This window comes from Erythranthe guttata, chromosome 1 (assembly GCF_056151865.1).
Source record: "Erythranthe guttata isolate IM_541 chromosome 1, IM_541, whole genome shotgun sequence".
Taxonomy (NCBI): domain Eukaryota; kingdom Viridiplantae; phylum Streptophyta; class Magnoliopsida; order Lamiales; family Phrymaceae; genus Erythranthe; species Erythranthe guttata.
In genome coordinates, this window is record NC_142533.1 from 4,490,154 (window position 1) to 4,514,736 (window position 24,583).

General features: G+C 30.1%; 4 protein-coding genes across 6 annotated transcripts; 1 reads left to right on the top strand and 3 right to left on the bottom strand.

Annotated features, from left to right (window-relative positions):
* LOC148772639 (uncharacterized) lies at positions 1-1,239 on the top strand. Its single transcript, XM_088820596.1, has 4 exons — positions 1-291; positions 379-516; positions 611-820; positions 902-1,239. Exons 1-4 carry the CDS (start codon positions 1-3, stop codon positions 1,181-1,183), a joined length of 921 nt encoding a protein of 306 aa, XP_088676722.1. The 3' UTR covers positions 1,184-1,239.
* A 118-nt stretch (positions 1,240-1,357) lies between these two features.
* Positions 1,358-2,684, bottom strand: LOC105966529 (uncharacterized). 3 transcript variants are annotated; one of them, XM_088818148.1, is made up of 4 exons: positions 2,291-2,684; positions 1,949-2,178; positions 1,501-1,540; positions 1,358-1,454 (listed from the first exon to the last, which is right to left on the bottom strand). In XM_088818148.1, the coding sequence occupies exons 1-2, from the start codon at positions 2,624-2,626 to the stop codon at positions 1,957-1,959; spliced, it is 558 nt and encodes a 185-aa protein (XP_088674274.1). In that variant the 5' UTR covers positions 2,627-2,684; the 3' UTR covers positions 1,358-1,454; positions 1,501-1,540; positions 1,949-1,956. The 3 variants fall into 3 exon arrangements, with proteins under 3 accessions (XP_088674274.1, XP_088674278.1, XP_012846543.2); XM_088818152.1 differs by lacking the exons at positions 1,358-1,454; positions 1,501-1,540 and having other exon boundaries at positions 1,740-2,053; positions 2,084-2,178; XM_012991089.2 differs by lacking the exons at positions 1,358-1,454; positions 1,501-1,540 and having other exon boundaries at positions 1,740-2,178.
* Positions 2,685-19,896: 17,212 nt separating this feature from the next.
* LOC105966528 (uncharacterized) lies at positions 19,897-20,717 on the bottom strand. Its single transcript, XM_088818157.1, has 2 exons — positions 20,309-20,717; positions 19,897-20,205 (listed from the first exon to the last, which is right to left on the bottom strand). The coding sequence occupies exons 1-2, from the start codon at positions 20,642-20,644 to the stop codon at positions 20,002-20,004; spliced, it is 540 nt and encodes a 179-aa protein (XP_088674283.1). The 5' UTR covers positions 20,645-20,717; the 3' UTR covers positions 19,897-20,001.
* Positions 20,718-20,749: 32 nt separating this feature from the next.
* On the bottom strand, positions 20,750-23,385 carry LOC148772640 (protein FAR-RED ELONGATED HYPOCOTYL 3-like). The gene is made up of 5 exons (XM_088820600.1): positions 23,344-23,385; positions 22,987-23,092; positions 21,882-22,884; positions 21,049-21,796; positions 20,750-20,755 (listed from the first exon to the last, which is right to left on the bottom strand). Exons 1-5 carry the CDS (start codon positions 23,383-23,385, stop codon positions 20,750-20,752), a joined length of 1,905 nt encoding a protein of 634 aa, XP_088676726.1.
* Positions 23,386-24,583: the final 1,198 nt, after the last annotated feature.

Below are 24,583 nucleotides of genomic sequence, written 5' to 3' on the forward strand. Positions count from 1 at the left end.
ATGGCGTTAAGTTTTGATTTGAGATTTAACAATCCCGACATCAATGATTACGAAGTTTCATCTCAGGAGATGATTAACAATTTTTATTTAGAGTATCCAGGTTATGTTGTGCCTTACAAATTTAAATTTGATGACAATAACTCATCTGAGAAATGTTCAATAGAAAATATGAATTATTATTCTATTAACGGTGCTGATGAACTATTTGAGTATCTTAAGGTTCATGGATCGTGTTTGGAAAAACACCGTAAGTATGTTGGAACTGTGCAGAAAAACCCAAAGATGAGTTGGGTGAGTAATTAATAGCTTAAGTGTCTTTTTATGAGAATAATTTATTTAAAACTTATACTAATAGTTTCTAATGTTTTTCATTACCAGGGTCCAAAAATTAAGATGGATGATTTTATATACACAACTGACACTTCCCCTCTTGAGATTAAGAAGATATTGGAAAATGGACATCCAGTACTAGCTTTAGTCTTTGCACCTCCCAGCTTCCAGAGTCACATAGGAGAGGTAAAGTAATAAAAAATCATTATTTTCAAAATAATTCTTTATACTGCAATGTAATAGTATATTAATTATTTCTTTTTTTGGTTTTGTTATTTAGAATGTTTATAGAGCCGAATGTGCAAAATCAATTGATGGGTTGCACATGGTAATGCTTGTGGGAATTGATGTAGAGACTTACCAGGGTAAGAAAGAATTATACTATGAAATATTAAACTCGTGGGGGAAAAAGTGGGGCTATGGCGGATACGGAAATATTTCAACTGATCTAGTTTACCCTCTTGCTTACTTTGTCGGAACACACCTTCAGGTATGTTTAATAGTCACTTATTCGTATATTTCATTATCTTTTATTTCGTTTATTTGATGATCCATTGTTTGTATTATCGAGGATGAGGATTACGAGGTAGAAAAACACGACTCCGGGAATGAGGACTACGAGAGGGCCAAGGCCCATAATGTTCTGTGGAATTACACATTCGACATGAGTGAAGCCATTAAAGACGAGAAGATAGCATCGAAGCTTGGGGCAGATGATAAGAAGAAAGTGGAGGATTGTATTGAGGCAGCTTTTCAGTGGATGGATGCTAATCAGCTTAGGAGAATTGTTGAGTTTGAAGATAAGCTGGAAGAGCTCAAGGGCATTTGGAACCCCATTATTGCCAAGCGTTGACTGTCTTTTACTTGGAGACTATTCTGTTTTTATTTTTCATTAATCTTAGTTTAAATTTGGACCTATTCTGTTTTTATTTTTCATTAATCTTAGTTTAAATTCGGACAAGTAAAGTGCATTAAAAGTTAATTTGACAACCACAAAACTCGCAAAACTAAACAAAACAAGAACCCGAAAGAGAATAAAATATATAAAAAAAGATTCTAGGTTCATAAAAATAAAGTCACAGCCCCATCACATGTAATTCAACACAACTTAATATTCCACAGGCATATATATATATATATATATATATATATATATATATATATATATATATATATATATATATATATCTTCTCTGAAGATGGAATCACCTGCAATTGAAAAATCCAAAACCGTGTTAAAGTGTGTAAATTTCTATAACAAAAACTGCAAGAAGGTATATACATACTTTCAGACACTCTGCTTCCACTTAATTCTGCCTTTCACATGCTTCATGCTAAATATCATCATATAAATACAGGTACCATGCCCAGAAGCAATGTATCAATCAATACATGGTCAGGAGAAATAGTTGATCCGTGTGTAAAATGCGTGCGACTTTCCCCGACATCAATTCATATAAAACACAATAACTTCGAATTATCAAATTTCCAACAACATATTAAACATCCCAACAACTCAAAAGACTAAATATCCAACATCTAACTTAACTAGTAATTATAATTTTAGTAAGGATTCTTCATCATTGAAACAAACGAGAAAAAACGAAGTAATTACCTTTTTTTTTTTCAAGTAGAGAGCATGGTAACAGCAGTTACTTCAGTGGGTCTGACTCCATAGTAAATATTAGCTTTAAAATTTTTGGCACCTTGTTCATCTTCATCTTCATCTTCATCTTCATCTTCATCTTCATAATCAGCAGGCTTGGCGGTAAACCTCAAATCAACTAAATACCCATCCACCAAAAGTTGCGTTGCTTTCACCAAATCCACCACACAGTATTTGATGGGCTACACAAACATATAACAAATGAATTAACCACTTAACAATCAAAACTCTGACCTAAAAAAAAAAGACAAAATTGAACATAAACAAAGGAAAAAAAAAAGAAAAAAAAATTACCTGTCTCTGATTGAACACATCAATTGACAATTGGGCAAAACCTAGGAGCCTCTGAAATACTTCGGTAGAACAGGAATCGGGGATATCTCGATCATACATTGGCAGAAAACCTGCATAAGCATTCCACATGGCAAGTATCTTCTTTACATGTTCTGGTATCTCTTTACGATTATTCTTCTTCTTCTCCGCTTCTTCCAATTTCTTCTTCTCCTCCGCCGCTTCCAATTGATCGACGGCGGGTTCAGCTATCAGATTCATTCTTCCCGCACAGTTGTTACTCAACGGTTTCATCTCTTGCAATTTATCGACGACGGATTCATAACAAGCCATCTCCATCTCTCTCTCTCTCTCTCTACTACTTTCTCTCTCTACGATCGAATTGAAACCCTAGTCGTTTTTATATATATATATAGAGATTACAGGGTAATGAATGGGCTGGATTATATTAGTGGGTTGGGCTGCAATATCAGATTTTGTTTGGTAAATTCCTCCGCCAATTGACTTCTATTAAATAAAAATTGGGTAAATTACAAACACCCCCTGAGGTATGGTCAAATTACGAAACCCCCTCCTATTTGGATAATTACAGCTATCCCTCAACTATAAATCTTCTTACACGACTCATCCCTGCGGTTTCAAATTTAGTGGATTTTTTTTTATTATATGAAATATTCTTAATTTTGTAGCCGTTTTATCCCATTCGAGCTCCACAATTTGAAGCAAGATGATCATAAGATGTGATTTTTGGCTTGTATATATCAGATTGTGGTGCATCAGAAACTGTATTTTGGCACAAAAACCAGTAAAAACTAGAGAGCATTCCACGAAATCTACATGATTATATTGAATTTGACACCATAAGCATGGAGGTGTAAGAAAAAAATCATAGTTGATGGGTAGATATAGTTATCCAAACAAAAGGAGTTTTTTCGTAAATTGACAAAATCTTGAGGGTGGTTGTAATTTACCCTTGTTTCTTGGGTGTTGCTATTTGCAGCGGACCTTTTATTGAATGCAGCGAAATCTTTTCCAATTTTTTTTTTTTTTGAAATTCTCTCTCCTACTCCCAAACTCTCTCAAGACATTCGAATTTCGGAAATTTTTTCAACTTTGTATCCGTAGCAAACGATGCTCGATTCCGGTAATTTTTCAATATCCCACTACTTTTAATTAGTTTTATCTACAATTTAGGTAAAAACACATGTTAAGGATTAGATAGCCAATTTTCAAAAAATAAAAATAAAAAAAAATTTGAAGCCACCGTTCTAAAGAGCACGAACACTTGAAGAAACTTCAAGTATACGTGCTCTATAGAACGGAGGATTCAAGTTTTTTGAACTCCCCGTTCTGCAGAGCACGAAAACTTGAAGTTTCTTCAAGTGTTCGTGCTCCTAAGAACGGGAAGCTGAAAAAAAAGATTTTTATTTCAAAAAAAAAATAAAAATAAATTAAATATGATTCCCCTGTTCTGCAGAACACTGGAACTTGAATAATCTTTATGTTACCGTGCTCAGCAGAACGGACGACTCAAAAAACATGAAGTTCCCATTCTGCAGAACACGGGAACTTGAAGATTCTTGAAGTTCCCGTGTTCTGGCAGAACGGAACTTCATGTTTTAATTTTCTTTAATATTTTTTTAATTAATTAATTAATATATTTATTTTTTATAGATGGCACATTAGCACAAGAGGAATGGGATTAAGAGTGCTTCTTCAAGTTCAGCAAAAGTCCTGAAGATTAAATTTCGATATGGCGGGAGAGACGGGGAAGCTAAGGCTTTTTTTTAAATATATATATATATATATATATATATATATATATATATATATATATATTATCAGTTTAAATGTCAAATTTTGTAATTATTTTAGGAACATGATAACACATATTGGCATTATTGTACTCGTTTGCATATTCTTCGTCAAAATCACCATCTCCACCCTACCACATAATACTAAAGGAATAAAGTAAAAAAAAAAAAACTAAACTAAAACCTAGGTTTCCGTCCTCTAGGGGACGGGTACTTCAACTTTTTTCTTTTTTTTATCCACGTGCTACACAACACGTTTCCCCCCCAATAGATGACACGTTAGCACAAGAGGAATGGGATTATGGGTGCTTCTTCAAGTTCGGAAAAAGTCCTGAAGATTAAATTTCGATATGGCGGAGGAGACGGGGAAGCTAAGGTTTTTTTTTTTTTTTAATATATATATATATATATATATATATATCTATATATCTACCAAATAATACTAAAGGAATAAAGTAAACCAAAAAAAAAAAAAAAACTAAAACTTAGATTCCCGTCCTCTAGGGGACGGGTACTTCAACTTTTTTCTTTTTTTCTACCCACGTGTTGCACAACACGTTCCCCCCCTCTTCCTTCGTATTTACCTTGTAAAAGTAATATGGATCGGCCATACAAAAAAAATGTTGTTGTTTAGTTTCGAATTTGTCGAACGACCTTCAGATTCTAAGTTTTCGATTTTTTTTAGTTGAGAGAGTTTCGATTTTTAGAAAGTTAGAAAATTGACAAATGAGACTATCGCTGCAAATAAGCCAATTTCAGTAAAGTCCCGATGCAATTAACATTTCAGTTATTTCTTTAAAGTTATTGTATTCATTTTAAATAATATAAGAATTTCTATATTATAATCCATTATTTTAACGATAAAACCGTGTTAGGCAAAAATTACCTTAAAACTTTCTGAAACACGTGAATTATTTCCACGTTTTATTTTTAACTCTCTTATTTTTTAAACTAAATTTTAGTTATTGAAAAAGTAGTGCTTAGTGGGTTAAGTATAGTACTTAGTGGTTAAGTATAGTACTTAGTGGGTTAAGTAGTGCTTAGTGGATTAAATTGTGGATTTTATCTTAACTTCTAAACTAACCCACTAACCCATGTTCTTGAGTGCTCTTGTAGTTGGTTTTCTTGCAGATCATGGGCTGAGGAGTGGAAGCTTGAAATGTCTATAAATACCGATTTCAATACTCAAGGAAATTGATCGATCCCGAAGAAATAAACACCGAGAGCTGAAAAGATTACATAAGTGTTTTAGTGTGTTTCTAGAATCGGTTGGTTGTACTCCTCATGAGTACAATCTTTACGTACTCCTTATGAGTACATTCTTTACGTACTTCTCATAAGTACATTCTTTGTAGTCTAGATTGTTTAGTATATATGTTTCTAGACGTGGTTGTAAGAATGATCAAGATAGTGATACATTCATAAGTTCTTTACGTACTCCTCACGAGTACATCTTTGAAATCTAGAATTTTTAATATTTTTCTTTTAGTATCTAGATTTGATTGTAAGAATGATCATGAGAATGATTCATTCATAAGGAAGAAGTTTTCGCACCTCTTCTGTTTGTATTCTTGGAATACTGTTTTAATATATTTTTCCGTCCTGTAAAGGGCAAGTTCACAAGTCTTTACTTGTGAACATTTTTAATTCTGAGTATTGTCTTTTTATCTTTATATTTCCGCTGCATGTTTTCTCAAGTGTCATAACACTTCAGATAACATCTCTGTATTAAACGAATTCGGGACCATAAATTCTTTCACTTTCAATGAGATTATATTTTTGGGATAATTAGCAAGAACCCCCTCATCTAGGAAAATGAGTTAAGAAAACACCTCATCTAAAAAATAATTAGAGAAAATCCTTTTTGTTGTTAATTTGAATAATTAATAAAGCTAATCTTCCAATTATACCCTTACTCTTAACCCTAAAGTTTAACATGTCCCCGCTGTTATCTCTTTTCTTCTCATTTTCCCTCTTCTCTTCTCTCGTTTTTGTTTTTTCTTCTCGATCTGCTTCTTCTCTTCTCGATCAGATTTCGGCCGACGCCGTTAAATGCTGTTCCGATGAACATTGGCAGACATATTGGGTGAAGAACTGCTACAACCATCATGATTGGACATATTGGGGGTGGAGCTCTGGCCGCGAAGGCTGACGACGACGAGGTTTCGGCTCGACGATATGAAGACCCCGTCAAACAAGTTGTTGCCGATGCGGGTTGTTTTCTTTAACTGATAGATTTGTTTTTATTTTAAATTTATCATCTCCATTAAATTTTGATTTTGAATACTCTGCAACATCACTTTTTGTGAGTAAAAATTGATGGAGTAATTAATTACTGTTTGTTTTATTATGATTTTATTTGTCGAAGAAATCACGTTTCTTAATCAACACGAATACTATTGAGGATTTTCTACAACAGTATGAATAGTGTGATGTGGCGGCAGTGTGGTGACGATGGGGAGACAGATTTAGGATTTTTTGGAGGATCGGGTGGAGGACGGCGCTGGTAGAGAATTTCGCGCATGCTGAGACCTTAATCGAGTATGTACATGTTCATAGTCGGTTAAGCTAATTGACTATGCTATGGCAGTCGATTAAGGTCGATCAACTCCATTTTTTTTTTATTTTTTTTTGAACTTTTTGTTTATTGATTCCAAATTGTATAATCTCATTTCTAATATTTTTATATTTTTTGCTTTGTAATATATAGTTGATTTTGTATTTTTTTCGCAATTGTGATTTGTTATTTTTATTAGCAGATTCTTAATCGACTACGCTTCACATCATAGTCAATTAATATACCTCATATAGAAAAAAAAATATTAAAAAACAAAACATAAATAAAAAAATAAATAATTTCCTTAATCGACTATGAAGCATAGTCTATTAAGGTTAATCGACTATGCTTCATAGTCGATTAAGGAAACTGATACAGAAAAGACGGGAAAAAAAAAGAAAAAAAATAAAAAATTGTTGAGCGCGTGAGCAAGTGTTGATGTGGCGGACGGGGGCAAAGTTGGAAAACATAATGGCTGAAAATGAGTGTGGGCTTTTCTCAAATAGATTAAAATATTTTGGGTCTCCCTCCATTAAAAAAAATAGTGAGGGAGTTTTCTCAAAAAGCCCCTATATTTTAAATAAAAATTGTTATATTTTAAATAAAAATGGTGATAGTTCTCTTTTATTTTATACATTTTTTAAGAATACCAATGGATAATGTTTAATGGCATTATTATTAAAGTTTTCTCACTTCAATATCAAAAAAATAAAAATTGGATAATAAATAGGTAATGACATAAATACCCTTGATGAAAATCAATGCCATAAAAACATTAAAAATCTCATTTTTCTTTCTTCAATACCAAACACACAAAACCCATTAAACTCATTTCCTTCTTCATAAATCCCTTAACCTCCTTCTTCTTCCTCACAACAAACCCTCCTAAAAAATCTCAAAACTAGAAAAATTAAAACCTCACACAACTTACAAAATGGAGTCAAATGACAACAAAATGATAGTTTACGACCAATGAGAATACATTAAAATATGTATCCATGTCGTTTTTTAACTTCGTAGTTTTCTTTTTTGAACCCCGCCGACAATTTTTGATACATACATGTCGAATTTTTGGTTAATTTCCGACACCAACTTGTCGAAAAAAAAAATAATTTCGACACATACCTAATTTCGACAGGTATGTGTCGAAACAACAGTGTTGGTTTACAAATTTTTTTTTGCAGCAGTGATTTTTCGACATGTATATGTCGAGTCGACGGGTTTTAAAAAAAACTTCAAAATCAACTTCGAAGCTAAAAAAAGACATGGACACATACTTTAATGGGGTTTCCTTCCATGTATACTACCATTTTATTGTCTTGTGACTCCATTGTATAAGTTTTGTGAGGTTTTGATATTTTTGAATTTGAAGATTTTTGGAAGAATTTATAAGAAGATGTAGAAGAAGAGAGGGTTTAAGGGGTTTGAGTTTGGAGGAGAACAAGAGAGGATTTGTTTTTCTTTTTTTATCCTTGGTATTGAAATGAGGGAAAAATAATTTTATTTGTATAAATTGTATTTTGTTTGATGAGAGGTATTTTAGTACTTTGCTAATAATTTTTTTTATTTGTAGTATTAAACTAAGAAAACATTGTAAAAACTTTTATAAAAAATGGTTTCAAACTTAGTGGTATTGAAGTATAAAAATTTGGTAATAGTTTTAACCGCCCCTTATAATATATTCTAGGGGCAATTTGCTAGAGGTCCCTCTATATTATAATTTATATTTGTAAATTCAAGCCAAAATTTAATGTTTTAATAAATTAACTAGTACTTCACCCGTGCGTTGCACGGATATCAGTTTTAAAATAAGAAAAATAATAATATTTAAACGAATATCTTTTTATAACAACAGAAATTCAAATAAAACAAAATGGAAGTAAATAAAAAAAATTATCTCTTAATTCAGAGTTATAACATATAAAATTCAATTAAATATTGCAAAGAAAAATACGCGAATGGCGCAAAGCAGGATATGAAGATTAAGTGAAATAATTTAAAACATATGGTATAACTCTATTTCATGGAATGCAATCTATTACACCATTTGATTCCTCTGCAAAATAACTAACTTAACAACAAACACAATAGTATAGAGGTAACACAATAGATATTCAAATAACCTGCAAGTTTATAACTAACAACATTCAATTAGTAATGCACATTACTCAAACAACAAAACAATTTATAAATATTGCAAAAGAGATAAGATGTATACGCCAATACCAATAATAATATCAATACTAATACTTATACTTATACTAATACTAATACTAATACTAATATTAATACTAATACTAATACTAATACTAATACTAATACTAATACTAATACTAATACTAATACTAATACTAATACTAATACTAATACTAATACTAATACTAATAATAATACTAATACTAATACTAATACTAATACTAATACTAATACTAATACTAATACTAATACTAATACTAATACTAATACCAATTCTATACTAATTTTAATACTAATATTAATATTAATACTAATACTAATATTCATAATAATACTTATAATAATACTAATATTGATAGTAATGATAATAGTACTACTGATATTAATATTGATACTAATACTAATACTTATACTCGTACTGATACGGGTACTCATACTGATATTAATTCTAATCCTAATACTAATCTTAATACTAATACTAATACTAATACTAATGCTAATATTAATACTAATACTAATACTAATACTAATACTAATACTAATACTAACACTAGCACTGATACATATTTCTAACGGATATATTTGTTAGAAAATAGTTTTTTTGGTGTAGTGACTACTAATACTAATACTTATTGATATTGATACAAATAGTGATATTGATACTGATATTGATACTGGCACTGATACATATATTGATATTGATACTGATGTTAATACCGATGTTGATAGTCATATTGATACTCATAGTAATATTAATAATATTACAATACTGATATTAATATTGTTACTCATACTGATACTGATGCTAATAAAAATACTAATATTAATACTAATATTATACTAATAATATTGATACTAATATTAATATTGATGTTGATACTGATACTGATATTGAAATTGATACTAATATTGATATTCATATTAATTTTGATACTGAAATTGATACCGATACTGATACATATACTAATATTGATACTGATACCGATACTGATACTAATACTGATACGAATATACTTATACTGATATTAATACGAATGTTATTACTAATACTAATGCTATTACTAATAGTAGTATTAATACTAATATTGATACTAATACTAATTTTAATGTTAATGATATATATATATATATATATATATATATATATATATATATATATATATATATATATATATATATATATATACTAATATCGATATTGATACCGATACTAATAATGATACTGATACTGGTACTAATATTGGTATTGATACATATTGTGGTACTGATACTGATACTTATACTGATACCGATAATAATATTGATACGAAAACTTGTACTTATGTTAATACTAATACTTGTACTAATACTAATACTAATACTAATATTAATACTAATACTAATACTAATACTAATACTAATTATACTAATACTAATACTAATACTAATACTAATACTAATACTAATACTAATACTAATACTAATACTAATACTAATACTAATACTAATACTAATACTAATACTAATACTAATACTAATACTAATACTAATACTAATACTAATACTAATACTAATACTAATACTAATACTAATACTAATACTAATACTAATACCAATACTAATACTATCACTAATACTAATATTAATACTAATACTATTATTAATACTATTACTAATACTAATATGTTAATATTGTTAATGTTAATGCTAATACAAATTTTGATGCTAATGCTAATCTAGATAAGCTAATTATTATGCTAATATTAAATATGATTGTAATTCTAATATTATCCAAATCCTTATCGTATTCCTAATTCTATTCGTCACTAATAATAGTTCTAATCGTAATCCTAACCATAATCCTATTCCTAACACTAATAATAAGCCTAATAATTTTAATACTAATAATGCTAATATTAATTCTAATTCTAATCTTAATTATAATTCTAATCCCAATCCTAATGTTAATCATAATTCTAATACTAATGCATGTCACTAATTCTCGAACTAAGCATAATCATAATCTTAATTATAATTCTAATACTAATATTAATCATAATCCTAATATTATATTAATCATAATTACAACCTGAATCCTATTTCTAGTATTAATACTAATACTAATTCAAACAATCTTAATTATAATTATAATTTAAATTTTAATGCTAATAGTAATCACAAATTCTGATTTTGCAACAATTGTTTTTGCAATGATCTATTATTTAGTATAAAAAATAAGATTTATATTCAATCTCGAACCTTTATATCAAATTTAATTTCTTATGTGTGGTAGTTGAACCATAAAAAAAACACATATGAAATATATTAGAAATTAATATTTAATTATATTATTAAACTGACATTAAAATTATTTAAAATATTATAAGGGTATAGACAAACGTTAAGACGTAAAAGAACAATAATCATTGTTAATAAAATAAATTATGAAAATCCTTCTGAACTTAGGCTAAATTATAGAAAACACCTCCACTTATCGGTGATTATACCAAAACCCCCCTGATATTTGTTTCTGTCTTACACGACCCCCTTATAGTGTGATTTTTTTACAGATTCTTTTTTATTCCATGTAATATCCCAAAAAATATGGAGTCTACCCTTGCAGACGTGACATTTCTTTTATCGTACTTTTTAAACTAAAAAAATACCCTGAGGGTTGTCATGGTAATAATAAAAATTTGTGAAAGTGTTATTTAAGAAGAATAAAGATTTCGTGTAAAGTTCACCTGAGGGTCATTTTTGTCTTTAAAAAGTACCATAAAGAAATGTCGTGTGTGCAGGGTATATATAATAAGCATTATTGGAATATTCCACATAATAAAAAAAAATTCCTTGAAAAATCATACCATAAGGGGGTCGGTGTAAGACGAAAGCAAGCATTAAGGGAATTATTAATATAAACTATTTACAGCAAGAGCACTTCGAGTGGGATTATTAAATGAGCTATCAAAACATTTAACCACCATTTTTATACTCCAAAATAGTAATTTTTAATTATTATAGAGTTATGAAATGTAGTATTTTAATATTTCATCTTTCAGAATGTAAAAATACATTATGCAATCATGCACAATAAAATATCAAACATGAGTTAAATAACATGTGACAATTAGATATATTTAATTAACAACTATTTAATATCTATGCTTGAAGCAAATACATTTAGATAAATATCAAAATAAAATATTAAATAGCACATAAATATTTGCAAACTCATTTTGATACTTTTGAGTTGGAGTTGTTGTATAGATATTTACTTCATTATATTTATTAGAGTTATAATGAAATAGTTATCAGTGGAATACAATATATAGTATATACGATCATTATTTTAAACAAAAGAATTGATATTTTTAATGTTAGCCATTAAATAAAGTGGATAAACGAATTTAATTCCAAATATTTAGAATTATTATATTTTGAAATATATAAAATCAATTCGTTTTTTTTTATTATATTTTTAGGTTATTCAATTTATTAGTATTATCATGATAAAATTTGTATTTTAATTAGTATATAATTTAAAAAGTTAAATCAATTGTAAAATTTATTGTCACTACATTCAGTAAAGAAAAAAATAATTATTTAAATAATAACATGAAATTCATGTAGTATAATTTTTAATACGGTAAATAATTGGGAGTACATTACTCTACACATGGCATAACAAATAGTGTCAATTTTCGCAAGATAGTAAATTCAAACATGTATCTTTCTTTTTTACAGATAATATTAATATATAATATTAAATTAGTAAAAAAATACATATTCTCTGGTCATGTTCATGTAAAATGTATAATATCAAATAATTTATTTTGCAATATGTTTTTTTAATATAAATCCAATTTTATGAATTAAAATTAAAAAAAAAAATCGTAACACTACCAATCATGCAATTATAATAAGGGAAAATTTTAAATCGAATTTAACTAAATTCAAATTAAATTAATTATAAAATTAAATTCATAAATAAATTTATGTAGGGTTTCCAGGAAATTTGATATATTTAGAGCACTTTATAAATGGTAGCATATAAATAGATTAATAAAATAATTAAATATATTTAATTACCTTTAATTTTGGAAAATGATGACATGTTTTTTGATGAATTATTTCCACCAATCAATTCGCCACATAGGATGAAATTAAGGACATGTCATCAATTGAAATTGCCAAATGTCAATCAATTAGCTATGGAATTCAACTTTTATATATTATATAGATATAGATGGTAAATACAATTTTATTTACAATAATAATAAAAATAAACAAATAAATATGATCCAAATTTATTAAAATAAAATTATAGAAACTAATATAAACGTGTAAATTAATAATAATGTATGTACATATGAACAAAATAGATAAAAATAAGCATTACGAATGGACACAAAAATTAATATTTTTACAAAAATATGTAAACGCTAAATAATCTATTACATGCTCATTAATCAAGTTCATTAATCTCAATTTCTTTTTCATCGAAACCAAGCTTACAATCATCTCACGTATAATATACGCGGATCATATTTATACGTGCTATACAACGTCGCAGGGCTTCTCTCTTGCTAATGTCGCCGCGTATAATACAAACGATGATATCCATGGATCTGCAAAAAGAAAAAAAAAAAAAATAATAAAAAAAAAAAAAAATAACATTAGTTAGATTGTTATATGTACGAATAACATCATAAATATTCAACGACAAATAAATGTTTCAAGCGAACACATTGATAAATACTAATTACATTATAAATTTACAAAACAAAAAGAATAAAAAAAAAAGAGTTTTAGATGAGGGCCTTAGTTTAGCATGTTTGAATCACCGATATTGAAAATTTACCAACCAATATGTACATATATATTACTGTATTGACACATGCATGAATTAATTATATACTAAGTATATATACTAATACGAAAAATAAAATGTAAATAAAAAATGCTTGGCCTATACGATGTATAACTCAAATACAAAACATATATATTTTATATATGTTGGTAACAAATCGTTATTCAATAAAAGGCCAAGACTAAACAATAAGTACAAACAAATATGAAAACAACAACACAATTGCAAATTCAATTTTTGTTGCCTTCTTTTTTTCAACTACTTTGAATGCTGGACTGCAATATAATCTCCCTAGGAATTTTAATTTCACTCGATCATTACATTTGATCCATATAATGGTATTTTAAGAAATAACATAAATAGATAATCATTGAGTTAAATAACGTAATGAAATACTAAATAAGTAAGAATAAAGATGATAAAACATGGAGATCATTATTGTCATTCACATTCATATATGGCAAACTATTGTTTATATTTACATAGTAGAACGAACAAACTTTAAACGATTGCTATCAAAAGTAAAAACATAAATATATAATTAATTCAAAAAATATTAATTTTAATCTCATCCAACTTTTAAAATTTGATGAAAGAAGAAATAGTAGTATCATCATTGCATAATTTATGGCCATTATACGTAGAATATTCTGCATTATCAAGATTAATACATTTATGGCAACTTTAAAGTTTAAACGTAACCTTTTGATCAATTAAACCATCAAAACTCACAGGATATTATGTAGGATCTTCACCCTTTACAATAACCACGATGAAAATAAATATATTGACATGTTATAAATATAAATAAAGTATGACGAATCATTAGGAAAACCAAATCAAACTAAAATTAAAATGATATATAACAACATATATGTGCTTAAATAAGAACAATCAAATCATTATATGCAAATAATAAATTAAAAGACATTGAAGCATTAATAATCTAACGAAAATGAAAGGCGAAGAAATCTTTTTGGCGAAAATGTATTAACTCTAACAGAAAAATGGCGAATGTTTGATGGATATAAAAACTGAGGAGGAATGGGGATATTTATACTTGTGAATACTATGTCGTTAAGGAAATACATATTTAATATAATAATCTTATAGAAATAGTGTAATATATTTTGCAAGTGATTGATATTTAAAAGGGGAAAAAATTGACTTACTTGAAATAATTAGAAATTAATATAAACAATTCAATTGATCTATATGGAATAAACTTTAATATGGTGACAGAAGTTAATGTTGATAAATCATTCAAATTTAATTTCCAAATATGTATTAATTAGTATTCAATCATAATTATCTGCAAATAAATAAGTAAAGATGAAAATATTTAAATTTGGTCAAAAAAAAAATTGGCCGTATATAAAGTTGGATTGATTTCATAATAATTGTCGGGTATGGAGTTGATTAACTTATTATTTATGAAACAAAAATCTAAGCCACTTACGGAATAAATAATTAAGGAAAAAATCATTTATTATTATTAATTTTGTATTTATTGAATGTAATGTATATATTGAATAAAATAATGTGCAATGTATATATTCATAAATTGTGCAATCCATTGAAGTAAATATTGTCAAAATCTACATAACTATGTGAGGATATTGTGTACATTGGAAATAAAATATTATGTACCTTCACATACATAAAAATACAAAAATATAAACATAATAGAACAAAAAAATCGAAATTATATATATAACATAAAAAAATTGAATATTCATATAAAATAGTCGGATCGAGAGCTGAAAATTATATTGTTTATAGCATGGTTATTATTATTTAATTTTAGAAATATTTTTAAAATTCAAAATTTGAATTTTAAAATAAGCAGCAATCTAAAATTTTGAAATCATTGATTATATAATTAAATGATTTGATTTGATTTAAATTGATTTGGAAACAGTTAATTGAGCCACCTAATTCGAGAAAAGTTAAGTCACATTAAAATACGTAAGTTACCTTATTTTATGATACATATAATATGGAAAAAAAATATATGGTTATGAGAAAATTTAAAAATTGTTCTTATTTGATAAATACATAATCCGGAACAAAATAAAAATTAATTTGAATTAATTATATCTTAAAATAAAGATAGTTGAATATATCATCTATATATAATATTATTGTTTTAGTTTTGCAAAGAGAAAATAATACTCATACGGAAATTTTATCTCTTGCAAAAAAAATAATTCTATATATTTTTCAGAAAAAAAAATTATATCTATAAAATCTTTTATTTTACATTATTGTATTTTATTAATAGATCATTATATTTTATAAAATAAAATAATAAAATAATATATATGTTGTATTTTAAAAAAATATAATTTATTGAATACATATTCCGAAATTCTATAATTACGATTTATTATTAAAATAAATCGATATTACAAGGAAAAAAAATTGCTAAAATTTATTTGAATATTCATAAAAAATGGACATTCAAACAAATATATTTCAAAAATTAAAACTGTAAATAAGATAAATATTTTTCGAATTTATACATGGATTAAATGTATTAAAGAATATATGTATATGTGGTAATGTTTAGATGATTGTGCAAATAATAAATGGAAATAACTTAAATACATACCAAAAATGAAAAATCAACTCATCAATTTGAGATGCCACATAATCAATTGAACTCCAACTAAACAATTTTGATAAATGACATCATCATTTGCCACATGTCAATCATTGAGGGTATAGATCATCTTTTTATATTATATATAGATAATATTTATTATGGCAAAAATGCCCTTAATTAAATCAAATCAAATCCCCAAAAATCTCTCTATCATAACAAATTCCCAAACATCTCTCTTCCAAATATTAACCAAAACAAATAAATTAATTCATAACAAAAATATACAATTTATTTTACAAACTCATACTCTAAAAATATCACCGCAACCCCACCACCACCTATGATCCGGGAACTACGACGTACTCCGCGAACTGCAAATAGCAAACTGAAAATTAGATTTTATATTATTGAATTGCAAACAACAAAATACCTATGATTTCGCCAAATGCATACAACAAACTGAAAAAACAAAATTCATAATTTGTATTACTAAATTACAAACAAAAAATTACCTATGACTTCGCCAAATGCAAACAGCAAACTGAAGAAAAACATTCAGCAAAACTTGCATTATTGAATTGCAAACAATAAACTACCTATGACTTGGCCAAATGCAAACAGCAAACTGAAAAAAAATAAAAAAAATCAGTATCATTAAAAACATCAACCAAAAAATTGTTTATAGAACAGTTTGCAAACAACAAAAATATTAAACAAAATGTTTGTAAAATGTAACTTAAGACATACCTTGCAAATTGTAAGCCAGATGAATCGAATCTCAACATCAAACGCAATTATTCAAACAACAAACGAAATTAAACCAACTGCAAACGGAAATTGCTAACAACAAACGATGGGAGGTTCTACATACGGAAAACACAATGCGAATTTGGCTAGGATTCTGGATTTCTGATTTTTTTTGGAGGGGATGTTTGTCGTCCTCTTTAATTCTTTCACAAAGAAATCCTCTCATAATCTAAAAAGATCCTTGTTTTTTTTCATCTCTATAATATTTCTTCACTAAAAAAAAAAAACGAAAAAGAAAAAAAAAAGAGAGAGAGAAGCACCAGAGAGAGAGAGAGGCATGAGAATTGAGTTGCAGAAGGAGAGAGATGAGGAATTATATAGGGGGAAAGTAACAGAAGGAGAGAGATGAGGAATTATATAGGGGGAAAGTAACGTGAGATTGGAGAGAAAAGATATATAAGATTTGTTTTCTTATTAATTGAGGGTGTTATGGTCTATATACTAATTATTTTAATTTATTTATATTAATTTATTGGGTCAAAGGACCTATGCCTATATTCATCTAACAACTAGGATCTCTAGCCATATAAGTCTAAAATAAGGGGTGTCTAGCAAATTTCCCCTATATTCTACTTATTTTATATATTTCACAACCTCGAGAGAGTCACTAGTCACGCGCTTTCTTTTGCATTCCATATTAGATCTTGCAGTTTAGTACGCGACCAAGTTTCCTTTTATAAATTATCATTAGAAAAGTTTCCTTTTATTAAAGGCTTTTATAATCATCCCTTTGGTTCGTGGGAGAAGACATATGAAGAGAAGATTCCCGTTGGAGTTAGGGTTTTCTCGAGATAGTTATCAAAAGAGAACGAACGTGTATATTTCAGAATGAATTTAACTCTCTTCAGCCACCGCTAGTAGGTCTCCCCTTTCTCTGATCATAAGATATATTTTCTTTAAATAAAAGGAGTTTGCTTATTCGAAATTCCAATATTACGAGCCATTCTAATGTTATAAGATTGGATATGCGAGATCTTAATAATTTTTTTACATTTAAATATTTAATAAACTATTTAAAAATTAAACAATTGATAAATTATTACGTCTTATTTATAGAATTGTGTTTTAAAATGTTTGATATTATAATTTTTTTTAAGAAGTGGGGACACGTGTAATTATTACCCAAAAGAAATTAGAAACAAGAAAATTGCTTGCTACACGAAGACAAGATCGGCTTTTGAGATCCTACACCGGGTGACAAGATCCATGAGGCTAAAGGTGGTTGGCATGGGGGTGAGGTTCTCGACGACAAGATCCATGAGGCTAAAGGTGGTTGGCATGGGGGTGAGGTTCTCGACGACAACCGGCGCCTCTTTCCCGAGAAGTCGATCAAATCCATCGATGGACGACGAGCTTCATCTTCAACTTATGTTGCATATCAATCAATGGTTTCTCCAGCGGCCTCCGAACATCTTCTTCTTTTTCTTTTTGATCTTCTTCTTGTGTAGCAATTTCAATCAAGGGTAATTTATTCCATCTTCTTGATCTCGCAGTTTAGTACGCAGCCTAATTCCCTTTTATAAATTATCAAAAGAAAAGTTATCTTTTATAATTATCTCTTTTGTTCGTCGGAGTTAGGATTTTCTCGAGATAGTTTTCGAAAGAGAACGTGTGTCTTTTGTACATATTTCTAAATGAATAACTCCTCTCCCTTTTTCCTAATCATAAGATATTTTCTTTAAATACAAATATCTTGCTTATTCGAAATTTCTGTTTTCCGGGCCATTCTAATGATATAAGATTGGATATGCAAGATCTTGATAAATTTTTACATCGAATAAAATCGATTAAAAAACTGATAAACTATTTCGTCTTATTTATAGAATTACATTTTAAAATGTTTGAAATATGAGCTTGTGAGCTACTTTTAGTGATTATAAAATTTTAAACAAAAAGATGGGTACACATGTAATTACCAAAAAAAAAAAAGCTAGAAGAAAATTGCTCGCTACATGAAGACAAGATCCATGAAAAAGTTAATTAATTGCAATGTAGTCCTTCCAGTTTAAGTTATAGAAATTTACACTATTAACAGCTTGAGCATTACTTAACATATTTTCGGATTTTTTATGCAGGCTGATTATAGTTTCCAAGTTCGGAGAAGATAAGGAAAACCTGCGCCAAACCCCTGTTTTTTTTTTCTTGCGCAAGAGCCCTTCTTTCTTGCATGAAATTTCCATTTCCGTTAATAGTTAACACCATTAGTGTTTTTTTGTGACACAGGGGGATTTAGGGCATATCTTCTACAATACAAAGGAGTTTTATGCAAAATTAATTTATTCTTTCAAAATTCAAACTATTTTATTAAATTAAGTTGCATACGTGTGTGTGTGAATATATATATATATATATATATATATATATATATATATATATATATATATATATATATATATTCTATGAACCTGGAATCACCTGCAATTGAAAAATCCGAAAACGTGTTACATGTTAAAGTGTATAAATTTGAAATTTCTATAACAAAAACTCTGGTTCCAATTAATTGAGTTATAGCAAATGTACAGTGTTCAATAAACTAGGGAAAATTCTACCTTTCACATGCTTCATGCTAAATATCATATAAATTTGAGAGACATAAATACATTAAACTTCGAAGGTCACCGAGAAAAGAGTTGATCGGTCTGTATTGCAAGTATATTCACCACATTCAAGAGGAGCAGTATAAATTGCGAGTGACGTTCCCCGACGACATCAATTTCATAGAAAACACGATTAAATAAAAAAAAAAAAAAAAAAAAAAAACGCAAACTAGTAAACTAATTATCCAACATCTAACTTAACTAGTAATTATAAATTTTAGTAAGGATTATTCATCATTGAAACAAACGAGAAAAAACGAAGTAATTACCTTTTTTTTTTTTTTTTTTAAGTAGAGAGCATCGTAACAGCGGTTACTTCCGTAGGTCTGACTCCATAGTAAATATTAGCTTTGAAATTTTTGGCACCTTGTTCATCTTCATCTTCATCTTCATAATCAGCAGACTTGGCAGTAAACCTCAAATCGACTAAATGCCCATCCACGGAAAGTTGCGATGCTTTCACCAAATCCACCACACTGTATTTGATGGGCTACACACACACAAAATTAATAATCAAATCATGAAAAAAACTCTGACCTAAAAAAAAATACAAAATTGAACATAAACAGAGGAAAAAAAGGTAATTTTTTTACCTGTCTCTGATTGAAGACATCAATTGACAATTGGGCAAAACCTAGGAGCCTCTGAAACACTTCGGGAGAACAGGAATTGGGGATATCTCGATCATACATTGGCAGAAAACCTGCACAAGCCTTCCACATGGCAAATAACTTCTTCACACGTTCTGGAATCTCTTTACGATTATTCTTCTTCTTCTCTGCTTCTTCCAATTTCTTCTTCTCCTCCGCCGCTTCCAATTGATCGACGGCGGGTTCAACTGTCAGATTCATTCTTCCCGCACAGTTGTTACTCAACGGTTCCATCTCTTGCAATTTATTGACGACGGATTCATAACAACCCATCTCCATCTCTCTCTCTACTTTCTCTCTCTACGATCGAATTGAAACCCTAGTCGTTTTTCCTCTTCTTATGTGGACTGTCTTTTTATATAGAAAATGCTCTTTACGGTTTAACTATTGCTATTTACCGTTCAAAGCAAAAAACAGTTTATCTCTCTAAAACCCTTAAAATTCGAAATTCTCTCCAAAACCACCCCATTCCAAAATTTTCAGAAATTTTTTTTTTTTTCGAAAAACATCGAATTCAACCAATTTCAGGGCTTGGGCTTCGATTTTTTCAGGTAATTTCAACACATACATGTGTTATATGCAATGGGTAACTCGATTTTGCAACCAATTTCATGTTTAAAAGCCCTACAAATCGATTTGTAGGGCTTTTGAAATTTTCGGAAGTTATAGCCAAACGCCCAAACCGGGCGCTGGCTGCATGAACCGACGCCCAAAGTGGGCGTCCGTTCATGCTGCCAGCGCCCGGTTTGGGCGTGAAATGAGTGCTTGGACGCCCGGTTTGGGCGTTTCCCGGGAAATAATGGAAACTCATGCCCTGACCAATCCCTCTGTGTAGAGTTCGTCCGCGGTCTACCTCTCGGGCAGGCTAGTACTGGTGGCTCATTCATTTCCATAGCCCCGGGATGCATTCGTTCAAAAATGACATCTGTCACGTCCGTGATCTCAATTTCTGACCGCTCACGCAAATCATTCATTAACCCTTCTAGCCTGCCAATAGCCTGTGACCTGTGGTCGGGAACAGAACCAACACTTTCATCTAGGGAATCCCCGAATCCCGAAATAAATGTCCTCCAAAAAATGTGGACATCCTCTGCATAAAACACACCACGTCGTGCATTCATCTTTGCACGAATTTCATGTCTGCATGGGAGTCCAAGACATTTCCTCATATAACAGACGCAACCGTCTATGTCTTCATCCTTCTCATCGTCCAACATCTGCAGAGCATTATGTGTTACAATTCCACTGGACAATATTTTAAATACGGGCACGTTGATCGTCTGGGCCCGAATCCTCTTTGATTTTGCAAAATCGGCTAGTATCTCGTTAAATTGATCTTTCATCATTGAGTGATACTGTGCCCAAAATGTGTCGAAGCCACCCGTCGACGATTCCAACCATCTCTTCAATGCTCTATGGTTGCTCTCCACCCTAATATGTTTAGAATATGCTATGTTTCAATAAACTACATGACAGTAAGTTAAGTATATATATTTAACCACTTATAAATAAATACCTGCTTGTCGATGTATTACCCAAATGGAAAATTAGATCCGTCCATGCTTTTACAAATTTCTCTTTGTATACGAGCCAAGTGTATTGGAGATACTCAATCAAATCTGGATAATTCGCGTACTCGTCCAACAAAGCTGTGTAATTCATGGCGAAATCTTCTTCAGACACTGATTTTACTAAAGTTTGCCACGTACCAAGTACAAAAGTCGTGCCGCGACGCCTACTATTGCCGAGACATCTTGAAGCACGACGCCCCACATTCATGTTAATGTGCCAAAGACATAAGAGATGAGGTACGGTCGGAAATACATTCTCTAGCGCCTTTATGAGCCCTAACTCTCGATCCGTCACGATGGCACTAGGTAGAGTCTGAGGGGGGAAAAGTCTCTTCAGCTTTTGCAACACCCATGTGTAATGGTCTTCATTTTCATGGCGCAAAAATGCGACTGCAACAGTAATTTTTTTCCCGACAGGAGTAACACCAACAATCTCCAACAAAGGCAATTTGTACTGATTGGTTTTGTAAGTACTGTCAAGTAGTAATACGTACGGAAACTTACTTAACAATTCGACAGATTGAGGGTGAGCCCACATCAAATCAGTAACTGCATGTGTTGTTTCATCAGTACGGAACCACTTGTAATAGTTATGCTCCTCAAGCAACCCAATCAAATGTTGCATCACTGTACGGTCACCCCTAGATAGTCTTTTCAATTTCGCCTTCTCATTGTATATTTGTTTCGAATAAGCATCGAGACCCAAACCATTTTGTCTCAAGTTAGCCAAAATCTTCTTGGGCGGCACATGACTTTGTGACAGATCACTAATGATCTTCGCCTCCTCCTGAGACAATGCACTCATCCCATGCCCGGACTTGTATATCGGAACATGATTATGCTTCCCGTATATTACTCTGACCTCCCATCTATCATCCCATCGTAGCTCTCCGACAATATGAAAACCACAGCCTATTTTTTTTCTACCGGTCCTTCTCGGGCGCGCGTCTGGATTAGTTGATGGACATTCTCGTTTTTCCCCGTATAGGTCACAAGTCAAAAAAATCTTTTTTTTAGGACTGCTTCATTTTACTATTTTCACAAAAAGACCTCTAGCAACGAGCCTCACCCAAACCACTACCTCATCCTTCGAGTCAAACAACTGAGTAGTGGTAAAATAATCGGTATGATCAACTTCAATTGTAGACGTATCGTCCTGAAAAAAACGTAAAAAAATTGATTTAAAAAAAAAAAAAATAAGGGTTTAAAACCCAAAAGCCCAACTCGGGCGCCCGACGGTGCAGTGCACGCCCATGTTGGGCGTGCAGTTGGCTGTTACACGCCCAAAATGGGCGTGTAACAGGCAACTGCACGCCCAACATGGGCGTGCACTGCACTGTCGGGCGCCCGAGATGGGCTTTTGAATGTTTAGCCCCGTTTTTTCGATCGAAAAGACGGAATTTTTACCTCGCTGTGTCCGCTATCCAGATCTTCATCCGATGAACTCATTTATGTTCCTATATCACACCAATAAGAATGATTTGTGAAGAAATCGTCTTGAGAGCGATTTTTTTTAGAGAGAGAGAGAAAAAGTATCTTTGAACGGTAAATAGCCTTTTTCAAACGGTAAAAAGCAAATCCCTTTTATATACATATATATATAGAGATTGCAGGGTAATGAATGGGCTGGATTATATTATTGGGTTTGGCTGCAATATCAGATTTTGTTTGGTAAATTCCTCCGTCAGTTGACTGCTATTAAATAAAAATTGGATAAATTACAAACACCCCCTGAGGTATGGTTAAATTACGAAAGCGCCCTCATGTTTGGGTAATTACAACCATCCCTCAACTATAAATCTTCTTACACGACCCATCCCTGCAGTTTCAAATTTAGTGGATTTTTTTTATATATGGAATATTCTCAATTTTGTACCCGTTTTATCCCATTCGAGCTCCACAATTTGAAGCAAGATGATCATAAGATGTGGTTTTTGGCTTGTATATATCAGATTGTGGTGCATCAGAAACTGTATTTTGGCACAAAACCAGTAAAAACTAGAGAACATTCCACGAAATCTACATGATTATGTTGAATTTGACACCATAAGTGTGGAGGTGTAAGAAAAAATCATAGTTGAGAGGTAGATATAATTATCAAAACAAAAGGAGTTTTTTCGTAAATTCACCATACCTTGAGGGTGGTTGTAATTTACCCTTGTTTCTTGGGTGTTGCTATTTGCACCGGGCCTTTTACTGAATGCAGCGAAATCTTTTTCAATTAATTTTTTTTTTGAAATTCTCTCTCCTACTCCCAAACTCTCTCAAGACATTCAAATTTCGGAAATTTTTGCGACTTTGAATCCGTAGCAAACGAGGCTCAATTCCGGTAATTTTTCAATATCCCACTACTTTTAATTAGTTTCATCTACAATTTAGGTAAAAACACATGTTTAGGATTGGATAGCCAATTTTCAAAAAATATTTTTTTTAAGCCACCGTTCTAAAGAGCACGAACACTTGAAGAAACTTCAAGTATCCGTGCTCTATAGAATGAAGGATTCAAGTTTTTTGAACTTCCCGTTCTGCATAGTGTTAAGTGTATATTTTTACACTTTATCTATCTTTTTATTTGAGCTTTTGGTGTGTTTTAACAATAATTGGTGCTTGAAAAGTTGATTTATTGTATTTTAGGTACAAATTGAAG

Bases quoted from the DNA above. Each gene is read 5' to 3' on its own strand.
- LOC148772639 (XM_088820596.1), top strand. From the start codon at position 1: ATGGCGTTAAGTTTTGATTTGAGATTTAACAATCCCGACATCAATGAT. The intron at 292-378 runs GTGAGTAATTAA...TTTCATTACCAG, and splicing joins AAAACCCAAAGATGAGTTGG to GGTCCAAAAATTAAGATGGA. The intron at 517-610 runs GTAAAGTAATAA...TTTGTTATTTAG, and splicing joins TCCAGAGTCACATAGGAGAG to AATGTTTATAGAGCCGAATG.
- LOC148772640 (XM_088820600.1), bottom strand. From the start codon at position 23,385: ATGAGTTCATCGGATGAAGATCTGGATAGCGGACACAGCGAG. The intron at 23,093-23,343 runs GTAAAAATTCCG...CGTTTTTTTCAG, and splicing joins TGGATAGCGGACACAGCGAG to GACGATACGTCTACAATTGA. The intron at 21,797-21,881 runs GTATTTATTTAT...TAAACATATTAG, and splicing joins GGTAATACATCGACAAGCAG to GGTGGAGAGCAACCATAGAG.
- LOC105966528 (XM_088818157.1), bottom strand. From the start codon at position 20,644: ATGGAGATGGGTTGTTATGAATCCGTCGTCAATAAATTGCAAGAGATG. The intron at 20,206-20,308 runs GTAAAAAAATTA...GTGTGTGTGTAG, and splicing joins ATGTCTTCAATCAGAGACAG to CCCATCAAATACAGTGTGGT.
- LOC105966529 (XM_088818148.1), bottom strand. From the start codon at position 2,626: ATGGAGATGGCTTGTTATGAATCCGTCGTCGATAAATTGCAAGAGATG. The intron at 2,179-2,290 runs GTAATTTTTTTT...ATGTTTGTGTAG, and splicing joins ATGTGTTCAATCAGAGACAG to CCCATCAAATACTGTGTGGT.